The sequence below is a fragment of the Xenopus laevis genome, chromosome 1S, assembly GCF_017654675.1.
Source record: "Xenopus laevis strain J_2021 chromosome 1S, Xenopus_laevis_v10.1, whole genome shotgun sequence".
Lineage (NCBI taxonomy): Eukaryota > Metazoa > Chordata > Amphibia > Anura > Pipidae > Xenopus > Xenopus laevis.
The window spans coordinates 183,581,297-183,597,351 of record NC_054372.1 but is presented as its reverse complement, the minus strand read 5'-3'; the positions used below and the strand labels follow the sequence as shown (position 1 = coordinate 183,597,351).

Sequence of the window (16,055 nt, the reverse complement as noted above, 5' to 3'; positions counted from 1 at the left end):
TGCTGATGAACAAATCGACTCCTGTGGTTTAGAGAGTGACTTTTGAGCCTCTGACATGAGTGGGAACAATTTAATAAAACTATTAACTTTTTTACATTTGATGTTTAAAGTAAAAAAAAAAAAAGCAACTTAAATTAAAGCAAATAAATACATTCTTTGAAGATGAACTGCCTCTTTATGGCAATGGTACACAGGGAGATGCTTTCTTTGTCATTTCCTATTCCGATTCAGCTGGTTTTGGACATGAGGTATTTATAGGCATTTTGTTGCTGGCTAAAGAGGTGCTTTTACCCTAAGGGTGGTGGCAGGCGGGGACAAATCTCCCCAAAATACCTTTACACCGGCAAGAATACGAATCACCGGGATGGCATACGTATCGATTTGGAGTTTTAAAGTCGCCCGAAGTTTCCTCATGAGGCAACTTCGGGCGACTTTGGAAAACAAATTGATTCGTATGCCATCCAGCCAGCAGGAAGGTATTTTGGGGAGATTTGTCGCCCGCTGTAGAGAAGATTTGTCACTGGGCGACTAATCTCCCCATCTGCCGCCATCCTTAAAGAGATACTCACGGCAGCCATCTTCTTCTCTTCTGTAATCTTCGTAAGGTAAGTGCGTATCGGCGCATGCACAGTTGGAGCAATCTTCCGCTCCACGACAACTGCTCATGTGACGAAAGTCACGGAAATTGGCGAAACGCTGCTCTCATTCCGAAGATTACAAAAGAGCTGGAAGATGGCTGCCTTGAACTCCCCTGGACAGAATCTACACCGAGGGGTAAGTAAAGACTTAGGGGCATTCGCCCAGGGCAGCACCCAGGCTGGGGGGTGGAGGGACGGGGTTCAATGTAGGGTAGGGGGGTAGGGTTATTTTACATTTACGGTCGATTCTCCTTTAAGACTGGCCTGGCCAACACAAATCTCTAGTGACTTAAGGCAAGTGACAGTGGTGGGGCTGTGGGATCACTGGTAGTCCCACCTATAACGGGATAATCCTTCTTTCTTTTGATAATTAAATGATCGTGGCATTTTACTACTATTCCTTTAGATTGTAAGCTCTTGCACGTAGGGCCCTCTGATCCTATTTTTTTTTTTTGTTCTGTAACCCTTGTTTGTTAAATTGTCAAACTCCTGTTCTTTATAAATTCTTGTAAAGTGCTGCATAACTTGCTGAGGTTATAAATAAATGATGATGCTGAATTGGCAAATGAAAGTGAATCCAGTACATTTTGTTGGGGTCTACTGCACCCTACAGGAAAATCACAAAAATGTACCTTGATTTTGCTTTTAATTTGTGATTCATCGTCTTCACATGTCGTGGAATATGTGTGTGCGCTTGTTCCAGTCATTTTATGTTCACCCTACTGGCTCTAGCAGAAAGTCAAACACATAAAATTAAACTTTGACTCTGTTCTGCTTTGCAGGAGGACTAGCGTGTTTTTAACAAAGATCCTGACATTATGGCAGGCCTCCTGAGATCAGTTACTACCAGCTGCTCAAGTCCACTTTTCAGCAGCCTCGTTTCTCTGAAGGCTCAGACTGTGAAGACACCATGTCTGCGAATGTTCCGCACTCACCAAGTGCTCTGGTGCCAGCAACCAGTAAGACCAGGTATTGATTCCATCTGCTTTAGCATTTTGGATAACATGTATGTATGTATGTATAGAGCTACCTCCACCTGAATTCCATCTGCAAGAGTTTGTTATTCCATAATCCAAAAACCTACATACAGGTTAACTAACCCCTTCTAAAATTGACTCTAGTGTGCAAATATTGTATGCTCAATTTGGGCAGGTACCGATGTGAATGATGAACGCTATAAAGGGCTGTATAACAAGTGATTTCCCTTAAAGGAGAACTAAACTCTAAACATGAATGTGGTTAAAAATGCCATATTTTAAACACTGAACTTGTTGCACGAGGCTAAAGTTTCAGCTTGTCAATAACATCAATGATCCAGGACTTCAAACTTGTCACAGGGGATCACCATCTTGGAAAGTGTCTGTGACACTCACATGCTCAGTGGGCTCTGAGCAGCTGTTGAGAAGCTAAGCTTAGGGCTCGTCACTAATTATCCAGCAGAAAATGAGCTTCCCCTGTAATATAAGCTGATGCTACAGGGCTGATTATTAAATTCTGATGCTAATTGCATTGGGTTCTGTGCTGCCATGTAGTAATTATCTGTATTAATTACTAATCAGCCTTGTTTTGTGACATTTCTATTCTATGTGTACTGTATATTGTGAGTGGGTCCCTAAGCTCAGTAAGGGACAGCAGCACAGAGCATGTGCAGTGAATCAGCAGAAAAGAAGATGGGGAGCTACTGGGGCATCTTTGGAGACCCAGATCTTTACTGCTAAAGGGCTGTGGTTGCCTTGGGCTGGTTCAGAAGCAACATTTATAGCTCCTTTTTTAGTTAGGCTTTAGTTCTCTTTTAATAATCCAAAATGTTGCACATAGTTTTGGAAAGAGTTATTGGGCAAATGTCAGTCCAAGCACTTGAAAGTGGATTTCACATCATTGTATCATTTCCCAAAGCTAACGAACTCTCCTTCATATACTTTGCAACCAGTGATTGGTTGATTGGAAATCGTTATTCACTTCAATTAGTCAATTTTAGCCATTTACCTATCCAGGATGTCAGATTTGATTTTTTACTAGCCTGTCTGAATGTATTCCCTGAGCCTACCGGTGCTTGTTTTTTACTTCCAACCAGAGAATGAGATATTGAGCCTCTGCGTAGCTGGTCTCTTGGTGGCATATACACTAAAGGACAAATTTTCACCAGCGAATGATCGACACACTTTGCGCCACTTCGCCAGGGGCAAATTCTCTACCACTACGCTAATTCACTAAAACCGAACACTGGCGAAGTTTCACTAGCATCAATTCATTAGCGCAAGCGTTTTATAGCGAACTTTTGCTAACATTCGTTTCTGCCTAGCGAAACTTCTTTAGTACTCTTACGCTTAGGTCATTTAGAACAGGGCGGGTACATATAGGTCTTATATATATATCTTTATTAGAGACGTTGGTGCAAATACTTGTAAGTGGCCACTTAAAGGGATACTGTCATGGGAAAACATATTTTTTTCAATACACATCAGTTAATAGTGCTGCTCCAGCAGAAATCTGCACTGAATCCATTTTTCAAAAGAGCAAACAGATTTTGTTAAATTCAATTTTGAAATCTGACATGGGGCTAGACATATTGTCAGTTTCCCAGCTGCCCCCAGTCATGTGACTTGTGCTCTGATAAACTTCAGTCACTCTTTACTGCTGTACTGCAAGTTGGAGTGATATCTCCCCTCCCTTTCCCCCCACTTCCAGCAGACTTACAACAGAGCAATGGGAAGGTAACGAGATAGCAGCTCCCTGCAAGATCTAAGAACAGCACTAAACAGTAAAAGCCAAGTCTCACTGAGACTGATTCAGTTACATTAAGTAGGTGAAATAACAGCCTGCCAGAAAGTAGTTCCATACTAATGTGCAGGCACAAGTCACATGACTGGGGCAGCTAGGAAACTGACAATATGTCTAGTCCCATGTCATATTTCAAAATAGATTATAATAAAATCTGTTTGCTCTTTTGAGAAATGGGTTTCAGTGCAGAATTCTGCTGGATCAGCACTATTAACTGATGCGTTTTGTAAAAAACATGTTTTCCCATGACAACTTCTTGAGAGCTTATGTGTGATTAACAGTTTAGCACAAAGAAAAATAACATCTGTGGCTATAATAAAGACAAAAGAGATCCTGTAATGTCCTAGACATGAACCCACCCTAAAACAAATGTGGCATGCCCCTCAAATGTTAACACAAAAATCAGCGTTTTTTTTTTTTTTTTAGAACTTTTATGAATCTCCGGCATACAGGATATGATGTCACTGACATAAGATTGAGGAGGATTTAGCTTCAGCTTCTCAGTTCACCAGGTCTAAGCTGGTGAAGGAAACTCTGGCGAAAGAGGTAACATTCTGTAAAATTCACACTTTAGTGAATTTGCGGAGTAACAATCCTTCGTCTGATCAGCAATTCCCTGGTGATAGGCAAAACTTCCTTTGTCGCTAGCGCATTGTCCTCTACGCCTGTTAGTAAATTGGCGATGTCCCTGTATGTGTATTGGATTTCTGGTGAATTTTCGCTAGCGATGGCCACTTCGCCCTTTAGTAAATCTGCTCCTTGGACTGTTGAAGTAAAACCATTGCAGTGGGTACATTGTTAGTACAGGTTACATCTCTTTATATGGGCCAAATAACTTATCAGAAAGTTTTATAGCCTACCTGATTGTGGAGGGGGAATAAGGGTAAGGTCACACTGGGAGATTCGGAGAGAATCACCTCTTCTTTGGGGCTACTAACCCCGACCTGCTTCCCCCTGTCTTCCGCCTGCTAGAATGAAAAATCGCCTGCGGCATGGCACTCGCAACGCTTCATTTTCCGAAATCATCTGAAGTTTCCTCGTGAGTGGTGGTAAAATGTATACTTGTTTTATCTGGAAAATGGCTTGTGGGCTTTTGCTTTCACCACCTTGTTGGTTTACCTTGAGATGGAATCTGCCTGGAGCAGTGATAGGTCCAGTCCAAGCCAGATCTTGTAGAAGGTAGAGACTAATGAGAAGGAATCCCGATAAGTCAGTAAGTTAATGATTAACCTTGACTTCTGCTGAACATCTGACTTTCACTTGAGCTGCAGGCAATTAACAACTTGAATGGCAAATGCCTTCTCAAATGCACAACTGCCTGAATAACATAAAATAATATTTCTTCTGCAAGTGGTATTTAGTGATGACACTGGACCTCAGATGAAGGGTTGGATATTATATCTAAACATTATGGTCACGTTGCAGGCTTCATTTAAAGGAAAAGGAAAGGCTAAAACGAAGTAAGCTTAATCAGAAAGGTCTATAAAAATACACCAGTAAACCCTCAAAGTAATGCTGCTCCGAGTCCACTGTCAAAAGAAACACAGCATTTCTTTCCTTCTATTGTGTACTCATGGGCTTCTGTATCAGACTTCCTGTTTTCAGCTTAAACCTCCAGGGCTAGGGCTTGAGCATGCTCAGTTTGCTCCTCTCTCCCTCCCTTTCCCCCCTCTCTCCTCCCCTCCCTGCTGTAATCTGAGCCCAGAGCTATGAGTTAGCAGGAAGAGACTCGGATAGGAAGTGATGTCACACCAAGCTAATATGGCAGCTGCTAAGCTAATCAAACAGAGAGAGTTTCTAGAAGCTGTTAACTCAGATATGGTAAAGTATTCTGCAGAATAAATATAGTGTTATAGCTTGTACTATTGATAGCTTTCCTTCTCCTTTAAAGCTTGCTTTTCTTTACATCAGTCCATTCAGTTGTTGCTGAATTACAATTCCTAGAATGGCATTGACAGCCATAGGTGTTAGATCACTGGCCTATGTAAAGGCAGAAACTCTTGCTTCTATTCTGTACAGCCACAGATGTTATTTTCTTTGTGCTAAGCTGTTAATGGGGAAAACATGTTTTTTTCAAAACACATCAGTTAATAGTGCTGTTCCTGCAGAATTCTGCACTGAAATTCATTTTTCAAAAGAGCAAACAGATTTTGCTATATTCAATTTTGAAATCTGACATGGGGCTAGACATATTGTCAATTTCCCAGCTGTCCCCAGTCATGTGACTTGTGCTCTGATATCAATCACTCTTTACTGCTGAGTGATATCACCCCCTCCCTTCCCCTGCACCAGCAGCCTAACAACAGAACGATGGGAAGGTAACCAGATAGCAGCTCCCTAACACAAGATAACAGCTGCCTGGTAGATCTAAGAACAGTATTTATTAGTAAAAGCCAAGTCCCACTGAGACTTGGTTCAGTTACATAAAGTAGAATAAATAACAGCCTGCCATAAAGTAGTTCCATCCTAAAGTGTAGGCGCAAGTCACATGACTGGGGCATTGGGGGGACTTTTTTGATACTTTTTAATATGGATTAATAAACACTATTTTCATCATAATGTGCATGCTTTTGTGATTTTTTTGTGAATTTTTGATAAAAAATAGCAGTAACAATACATTTGTAGCCTTACAGAGCATTTGTTTTTAGTTGGGGACAGTGACCCCCATTAGAAAGCTGGAAAAAGTCCAAAGAAGAAGCCAAATAATTCAGAAAATGAAATAATGAAGGCCAATTGAAAAGTTAGCCATTCTATAACATACTAAAAGTTAACTCCAAGATGAACCACCCCTTTAAGTAAGTGGGAATTCCAGGTTTTGCTTTGTGTACTGTGATCATAGTCGCTCTTACTGCTCTTGTTAACTAGGCAGGGAATGTTATTTTTTAATGCTAAACAAGCCACAACTAGTACCACGTCAGGCAAATTAATTTTGATTACCACATAGTAACCAATCAGTTACTTGAGGGAGAGCCACATGGATCATAACTGTTGCTTTTGAATCTGAGCTGAATGCTGAGGATCAATTACAAACTCACTGAACAGTTATGTCCCATGTGGCCCCCCTTATAGTCGCTGACTAACTCAGAGTTAGAGAGCTGAAAAGCAGGAAGTAGTGTTCTAGCTTTTATATTCGACATCCGCTCACTCCAGTCTTTATAGATTATATTTTTGGCTAACTATATTAAAAACATTTTGCACAGCCTATCTATTTACCCAGTTTTGTTTTTATACTGAAAAATTCCTTTAACCCGTGAGCCAGATTCAAATGTAAAAAGAGTTGGGGAGCAACACAAACCTAAAAAAAAAATTCCTGGGCTGTGATTGGCTATTTGGTAACCCCTATGTGGACTGTCAGACTATAGGAAGCTCTACTTGACAGTACACCGTAGTAGTTTTTATGCAATTAAAAATTGCTTCCAAGCCTGGCATTAAAAAATAAGCACCTGCTTTGGGGCCACTGAGAGCAACATCCAAAGCAATTGATGGGCAACTTGGGTGTTGATTGGGCGCTAGATGTTCCTGCTTTACTAAATGAGCCAGAAACTGCATTTGCCCTCCGTTTATACAACCCCCCACAAGAACTAAAACCTCTGTATCTCTATGGCGTTCAGCTCGGTTCTGTAAAAAAACCCGAAACACCCACACCTCGTTTCTGTGAAATATTTAGCACGTGGGAAGAAAAGCTCTTCATGTAAATACGTGCAAAGTGCTGGCATATTTTAACCTGCAGGCCTTTGAAGTGAGATTTATTTCACCCCCTGCTATTTATTGTGATATTTACGTTACTTTGTATTGTGATGGCATCTGTATTAATCACTGCCCGCATAAGTCATTTGCTAGAATGTTTGCATTCCCGTGCCTAGTAAATAACCTGAATACTGATTTACAATGTATATACTATAACCAGCTTTCACTGGTGAGGAGAATGATTCTATTGCAGCGCTAACATGTAGCACCTGTTGTACTGTTTAGGGCCAACAACCCCTCCTTCTCTCTTCTCCTTTTATTTCATAAGTTCTCTATATTTTAGGCTTATTTCTCATAGGCAGCAAAGTATCTGCTACTTGTATCTGGTTACAGATATAATATATTTCCTTTATTGATTCAGTACTGATATATTGCAGGGCACAGATTTATTGCCCCAGTGTGCTTACAATCTAAGGTTTCACACAGACAGAGGAAGAACATACTTCTTTCAGACAGTGCCAAGAATCGAACCTTGGACTGCAAGTCAGCACTGAGCTACTGTCACTTATTATGTCTGCATAGGAAACAATAAAATCATGTATAACCGTGGAATTAATTTCACTCCATCTACACACCAACAAGTGGCTTCTGTGTGACACAAGCTATGGATTATTAGAGGTTTCTTGGGCCAAATTCCAAAAGAAATTCCAAAGGCCTGTGGTTTTGTTAATGGGGAACTATCGCGAAAATGAAAATTTAATATAAGCTCATACTGAAGTAAGAAACTTTCTAAATACAATCAATGAAATATTCTGCATTGTTTCTGAAATAATCAAGTTTATGTTCACGTTTCCTCTCTAAGCATCTGTTACTCTTCATTCTCTCTTCATGCAGCAGTTGGGTGTTGGATGAATGATCCAATATATCTTATAGGGGGCTCCCTTTCCTAGCCGATGTATTAAAGCTCACTCAAATAACTGATTCCAGTACAAACAAAATCTAACAAAATAACTGCCTTTTGCACAAATTCTGCATGTAGAGAGACAGGATTTCTGTTGATTTTAATAGTGAGCTCTAATACACCTTCTAGGCAAAATGAGCCCCCCCTATAAGATATATTGAATCATTCATCTGACACCCAACTCCTGAATGAAGACAGAATGAGGAGAAACATGCTGAGAGAGGAATAGCAAAGATAAATTTGATTATTGAAATTAACAATACAGAATTTTTAACTGATTGTATTTAGAAAGTTTTCTATTTCAGTATCCTGAAGCTAATATTTAGGGTCAGATTTACATAGGGTCGAATATCGAGGGTTAATTAACCCGCGATATTCGACTGCCGAAGGTAAATCCTTCGACTTCGAATATCGATTCGAAGGATTTTAATCCATCGATCGAACAATTTTTCTTCAACCAAAAAATTGTTTGAAAGCCTATGGGGACCTTCCTCATAGGCTAACATTGCACCTCGGTAGGTTTTAGGTGGCGAAGTAGGGGGTCGAGGTTTTTTTTTTAAAGTGACAGTACTTCGACTATCGAATGGTCGAATAGACGAACGATTTTTAGTTCGAATCGTTCGATTCGTAGTCGAAGGTCGAAGTAGCCAAAAAAAATTTGAAATACAAAGTTTTTTTTATTCTATTCCTTCACTCGAACTAAGTAAATGTGCCCCTACATGTTCATTTTCGTGATAGTTCCCCTTTAAGTTTTACATGCAGTATAGTTTGTGTGACTGTACCCTGCTGAGATAAATGGCTAATCAAACATGAAATAGGCATAAACTGATCAGCAGGCCTAAGGATAGTTCCTGTTCCTGTACATGAGATTATCCTTATTTTTTACACTTCAGTAAAGCCTCTATGACTGCTAGTCGTTTGCGAACAATAGAGACCAATATGGCAGCTTGCATTCTATGTGCATTTTATAAAAGCTATTTAATTGCACGTATTTTTATTGCAAGTATTACACCGTTATTGTAGACGCTTCTTCACTTGGGGCAAGTGCTTACTCCAGTTCAGTGACGCTGAAGTTCAGTTATGGAAGAGATCTCTAATGCATTGATTCTTTGTGTTATTACAGGCGTTCCATACAAACAGATCACTGTGGGGGTCCCCAAGGAGATTTTCCAGAATGAGAAGAGAGTGGCGCTGTCCCCCGCTGGAGTGCAGGCTCTGGTCAAACAGGGCTTTAATGTGGTGGTGGAAGCAGGAGCAGGAGAAGCTTCTAAATTCTCAGACGATCAATACAAGGAGGCTGGGGCCCACATTCAGGGGACCAAGGATGTGTTGGCTTCAGATTTGGTTCTCAAAGTAATTGTTTATTTTGTTATATAATGAAATAATTAACATTTTAGCATATTTGTCCAATTGTAACAAGCAGCATAAGAAAATAACTGTGAACAGTTAAAATAGCAGTTGGTTTTGTTTTAAAGGTGAAGGAATGTCATTTACACTTGGGGGTGCCAAAAGTTAGGCACCCTCAAATGATTGTATTTACTTACCTGACACCCCGGGGTTGGTGCTCCTATCAGTAGAAATCTGCACCAGCCCAGGGTTATTCCAGCGAACACCATGAGCGATTGTCTTCTTCACCTCTTCTTTCAAATTTCCCGGGGCAGAAGCATGGGCAGTAGAACGAAATAGCCGACTTCTTCGTTAAAGTTCCGCTTTTTGCACTACTGCGCATGCGCACCTGCTAGAAGAAAGAAGAAGCAGGAAGACGATTGCCTCAGGCATAGTTCAATAAACCTTGTTCCTGTTTTATTAAGAACCTCCTGGCGCCCAAGTCTTCGGTTATTGCATATTGAAATAAGAAACTTTCTAAACACAATAAATTTTCTACCGTTTCTCAAATAATCAAGTTTATGTTCACTATCCCTCTCTCAGCATCTGTTTCTCTTCTTTCTGTCTTCATGCAGCAGTTGGGTGTCAGATCTTAATTCACAGTTAGATCCAATATATCTTATAGATGGCTCCCTTTCCTAGCAGCTGTATTAGCCGTCACTCAAATAACTGATTCCAGTACAAACACAATCTAACAAAATAACTGCCTTTTGCACAAATTCTGCATGTAGAGAGACATGATGTCTGGTGATTTTAATAGAATGAGCTCTAATACATCTTCTAGGCAAAAGGAGCCTCCCTATGAGATATATTGGATCTAAAGATAAACTTGATTATTTCATAAACCGTACAGAATTTTTCATTGATTTATATTTAGAAAACCTAAAGTCAAATCTGTGCTGTTGTGAGTCAGAGCTGTACAGGTAAATCCAAGAGAGTCGCACAGATCTGCTCCTCTTGCTCACTTCTCTCCTGGAAGGGGGTCGGGGGGATGAAGGGATGCCCCCAGGGAGGGCAGATGAGCTGCTGCCCAGGGAGATAATGGGTCGGACAGGGGCTTTAGGCTGCCAGGATCTCACCTATGTAACTGGCCTCAAGCCTGTGGACTCCGGATTCATAACTTCCGGTTTTGGCAAAAGTTGGGTTAGGGAGAAGATGCGGAGTGCAGAGCTGCAGAGTGAGTCGCCATATCGCCGTTCTCCAGTAGACAGGAACAGTATTTTTTTTAATAAAGCATTGCTATGAATAGACTTTATGCAGGGTAGATTATTATTAGTGTAGGTAGAATGGATTTTTTAATAAAATTTTTTTTAGCGTTACTGTTCCTTCTAATCGGATTCGGTTCAGTATTGTGTCAATACAGGGTATAGCAGGCAGCTGAGTGAACCCTTGGCTTTTGCAAGAGGATTTAAAGAGTATTTCTTTGCTTCCACAGGTGCGGGCACCCATGTTAAACCCTGCTCTGGGAGTGCATGAAGCAGACCTATTCAAGCCTTCCTCAACACTTGTCAGCTTCGTTTACCCTGCTCAGAACCCCGACCTGCTGAGCAAACTCTCTGAGAAGAATATGACTGTCCTGGCAATGGACCAGGTGCCTCGTGTGACAATTGCCCAGGGATACGACGCCTTGAGTTCAATGGCAAACATTGCAGGGTGAGCGGCCTACCTTAGCATTCCAGTAATATTCTGGGAAAGTTGGGAAAAAGTACGAACCTGATGGACATGTCCACAACCATGTAACGCTATATTTGCATACATCAATGAGTGTATTGATTACATTTAAAGGGATACTGTCATAGGAAAAATGTTTTTTTTTTCCACCTTCAGTTCTTTTCCGATAGATCACCAGAAATAACGACTTTTTCCTATTATTTTCTACGTGTCACTGTTTTTCTAATATTTAAGTGTAAAGGGTCTTTTTGACCTTCTAAAGCAGCTCTGGGAGGGGGGTCGCCGACCCTGTAACCTGTACTAAATTGATACAGAATCTCTGGGTTTCATTACAGGCAGCTGTTAAAATTGATACAATAGTTGCTAATACTCCAGAGATGCTGCTGAGAAATGTATCAACTGAATGTTGCAAAATTGTAACAGTTTAGTATCCGCACCTGAAAAAAAAACCAGAGACAGGAACATTAAACTTTAAACTTAGATTTTGGAAAAACAGTAAAAAAATAAATAATGGAAAGTAATTGAAAAAAGTCTTTATTTCTGGGGAACAATATGATAACAACTGAACTGGAAAAAGTGTTTGGAAGGTGAACATCCCCTTTAATGCTGCTCCAGCAGAATTCTGCACTGAAATCCTTTTCTCAAAAGAGCAAATAGATTTTTGAAAATTTAATTTTGAAATCTGACATGGGGCTAGACATATTGTCGATTTCCCAGCTGCCCCCAATCATGTGACTTGTGCTCTGATTAACTTCAGTCACTCTTGACTTAGATTTACCTATACTAGATATACCATGACCTGGATGAATGAAAATCTTCATAGTCATCTTGACTGTTGTACTGCAAGTTTGAGTGATATCACCCCTCTCCCTTCCCTCCCAGCAGCCTAACAGAACAATGGGAATGTAGCCAGATAGCAGCTCACTAATACAAGTTGCCTGGTAGATTTAAGAACAGTCCCACAGAGTCACATTCCGTTACATTGAGTAGGAGAAACAACAGCCTGCCAGAAAGCAGTTCCATCCTAAAGTGCTGGCTCTTTCTGAAAGCACATGACCAGGCAAAATGACCTGAGATGCACCTACACACCAATATTACAACTAAAAAAATACACTTGCTGGTTCAGGGTGGGCCTTATTATCGAAGGGTGAACACACACATTTTATATTGCATGAATTATTTGCAGTGTAAACAGTGTAATTTAGAAATAAAAGGTACATCACAGAAATCATGACAGAATCAATTTAAATATTCAGATATAATAAAGCTTCCTAGTCCTAATAACCCATAAAAGTTTGTTGTTCAAAGAATTTATGCAGACGTCTTAGATATAGGCTATGTTTCCGTTTAAACACTTTTATTTTTATTTAGTAATGTCTTACATTGGTTTCATGTGTGTCTTGCCTTGTCAGGTACAAAGCTGTAGTAATGGCTGCCAATAACTTTGGACGATTTTTCACCGGACAAATCACTGCTGCTGGCAAAGTTCCACCAGCCAAGGTAATTACTATATGTTTTTATTTTCTTGCAAACATTGATGCTCTGGCTGTTTTAAAACTACCAACACCCAACATTCCCCTGAGTGTCAAGGTTAGTTGTACCAGTTCTCTTTTACTATATTTTCTTATTAATTGAGCATGTCCAGCAGATGGCAGCATGACTCTGCTGTAAAGGAACTGGCAGAATGAGTTCAAAATGTCCAGGTTTTTCTTATGTCGTTACCTAAAATTATAGCACCGTAGTAAGCGCTAATGGGCAGCCAAAAGCAAAAGCATTGCCTGAGAAAAGGACATGGCACATTCATAAATGTGGTTCCTCTTTCCCCCCAAATAAACCTACTCCTTTTGAAACAAGCTGGAACATGCTTTTTTATCTAGTGTCCTAGAAGTTCCCAAGCCCATTAAATGTAAGGCATTACATGTTTAGTGATCCCAAGAAGGAACCTTTTATACGTTCCCTAAAGGAACGTTTTATAACAGGGATCCTCAGACTATGGCCTCGGACCGGATACTTCCCTCCAATGTAGTTTACCTGACGCCGGCCCCTGCTGGCAAGAGGTGTGTGTCGCTCCAGTTTTGCGCAAAATAAATTGTTCCCACACCTCCAGCCCACCAGACCTAGTCAGTGTCGGACTCGGATGCCAGATGCCCACCAGTAAACATTCCACTTTCCAAACTATTATTACTCCTCTCCTCACTCAATCTCTTTATTCTCCTAGTCCTTTATATTGACTTAGTCTATTATTCCACTATTAAGCATTTTTTCCCATAAAGAAATAAGGAATGACCATGAAATTGGCCACATAGTTGGAAGCAAAAGGGCCCACTGACACCTGGGCCCACCGGGAATTTTCCTGGTATCCCAGTGGGCCAGTCCGACACTGGACCTAGTTGGTCCTGCTGCCGCTTCTTCCCCTGGCACCTGCTATCTAAATGTCCATGACTGCTCTCCCTGTGGCGCTTCGGTTGTGCGCATGTTTGTGCGCTCTCTCCCCCCTGATGATGTCATGGGGGAATCCAAGAGAGACACATCAGGGAGGGAGTGGCTTTAGATTTGCGTTTCCCATCCGTCGATCGTTCTGTGCTGGGCATTTTGGTGAGCTTTTTGCTGGCTATTACAACTACCTACCTGGCCTGATCCCTCTACTATTTTTGTGCTGAGTGCTAAGTTTGCCTTGATTGTAAATTGCCTTTGGTGGAGGAATTAAGCTGTCATTCAAAGTGGGCCTTATTTACCACCATAACCCACACATTATGTAGAACCCTGAGTGCCCACCATCAACTGCTTTTATTTTATATTTAAAACACTGAGGTCTCGTAATTTCTGCCCTATTAAGTTTATTGCACCATGGCCAAACTCTCTATCCTTGGTTAAGCTCTGAATTATTTTACTGGGGTGGGAGTGCTTGCGATGAATGCTTTAAAATTGATTAAAGGGGACCCGTCATCCAAAAAAAATGTTCAAAATCCGATTTTATCACATTAGTCAAGCAAAATGAACTTTAATTACACAATATAAATGATTTGAATCTTGTTTCCATCTGTCTGGGAATTTATAATTATAGCAAGCAGGCAGGAGCCATTTTGTGGACACTGTTCTTAAGACAAGCCTTGCATCATCTCAGAATCTTGTTTGTGCACCAGAATGGGGGACCTGATGTCCATCCCCATGCCCTGGATACACAATTAAATGGTAAAGAGAACGGGGGAATGTGGGGAGAGCAGTGACATCTAGGAATGCTGAATGGAAAGTGAAAGTAATTGCCTGCCCCGCCTCTATGCCTAAGGCATAGAGGAGTAGCAGACAATATTTGATTGACAGCTGAGATTTTTGAATGAGCTTACAACAGCTATGAATGCTTTAATAAAAAATAGAAATTGGATTTCATGTTTAATTTGAAAAGGACTTTTATTATACAGATTTTTGTGTCTGGTTGACAGGTCCACTGTAAATAAATGAAATGCTCACTTGATTAAGTGCGACATGAATTTTTGTCATTTAATGATCAATGAATTACAAGTTGATTAAATGGAGTGCAATAACGTGCATAACGTGTGTGTAGTATAGGAATTTGTTCATTTTTTTTAAACTATAGTCCGGCCCCCCAACAATCTGAGGAACCGTGAACTGGTCCTGTTTAAAAAGTTTGAGGACCCCTGTTTTATAATGTTTTGTTTTTAGGTTAATGGCCCTTTGCATCTTATCAACATTCCTGTATAAAATGAAGTTAATATTTTCCTGTAGGTCCTTATTATTGGGGGCGGTGTGGCTGGACTGGCCGCTGCAGGAGCAGCTAAATCTATGGGAGCAATTGTGCGAGGATTTGACACCAGGTATGAAACCAAGCAAATCTTTTGTTACACTCTTGTGATATTTAGAGACCCTCACTTTGGGGCAAGAGAAGAGAATTTTCTGCTCTTTAGTATACTCGTGCCTCCCCTTGATACTGGTAATTCTTCACCATGCTGCGTAGTAAGGTGGCAGCTTTTAGCAGTTGTTGTTGAATATGTCATGGAGGAACTTCATTAGATCACATAAACATAGTAGAGAAAACAGGCAAATTATACATATTAACACATCATTGCATTTGTTTTCTTTAGCAGGAAGCAGTACTTAGCATAAATAGCATGTGTGATGCATATGGCTTGTATCACACATGGAGGCCTATGCATACTTTGCCCTTCAATGGACATCCACCCAAGTTAGTATTTTACATACATAGAAAATCATCTGGTAATGGGTAACTATGAAAGTAGTCACAGGCAACATTGCGCCTGAGGAAGGGGCCACTCCCAGAAAGCTTGTGCTATTTTTTGCTGCAATAAATAGACTAAAAAGGCAACTGCCGGTGTATAGGTGTGCTTCTTCCACACAAAGTCGCTGGATAAGATTTGGCTTGGGAGCAGCTACGGAAGTGAATGCACCCTGGTGAATCAAGTAAGTAGTGTGCGGAAGAGATTCTGCCTTTGGAGTAGTCACATGCAGCCATTGCTGAGATATCGAAGGGTGAACACACGCATAGCTACTAGTACAGCAACAAAATAGACAATAGTGATAATTGGCTTTGCTAAGAGATTGTGTATTCTAGCAGAGACAATTCTCCGTCTATGGCAGGGTATTTCTTTTTTTTTTTTTTTTTGTCTTTTTGTAGCTGCTACTAGTACTAGTAGCATTGTAGTGTGCCTACACTGCTAAATAAACAAATTGCAGTTTAAAATTACTGTCTGGAGCTGTTTTGATTCAACTATTTTCCTTGGCTTAAAATAAGATATTCTGTGTAAGGGTAAGGACACACGGGCAAATTTGGGGAGATTAGTTGCCCCGGCGACAAATCGCCTCTTCTTTGGGGTGACAATCTCCCCGAACTATCTTCCCCTGCCTTCCTGCCAGCTAAAATGAAAAATTGCCAGCAGGATGGCACTCACAGCGAT

General features: G+C 40.6%; 1 protein-coding gene across 1 annotated transcript in view; it reads left to right on the top strand.

Moving 5' to 3' along the window:
* Positions 1-16,055, top strand: part of nnt.S (nicotinamide nucleotide transhydrogenase S homeolog) — a 75,021-nt gene that overhangs the window by 9,690 nt on the left and 49,276 nt on the right. Inside the window, exons 2-6 of the mRNA XM_018244497.2 lie at positions 1,421-1,607; positions 9,191-9,420; positions 10,889-11,106; positions 12,537-12,624; positions 14,869-14,957. Of these exons, the coding sequence (XP_018099986.1) occupies positions 1,457-1,607; positions 9,191-9,420; positions 10,889-11,106; positions 12,537-12,624; positions 14,869-14,957 (776 nt within the window). The 5' untranslated portion in view covers positions 1,421-1,456. The remainder of the gene's footprint in view (positions 1-1,420; positions 1,608-9,190; positions 9,421-10,888; positions 11,107-12,536; positions 12,625-14,868; positions 14,958-16,055) is intronic.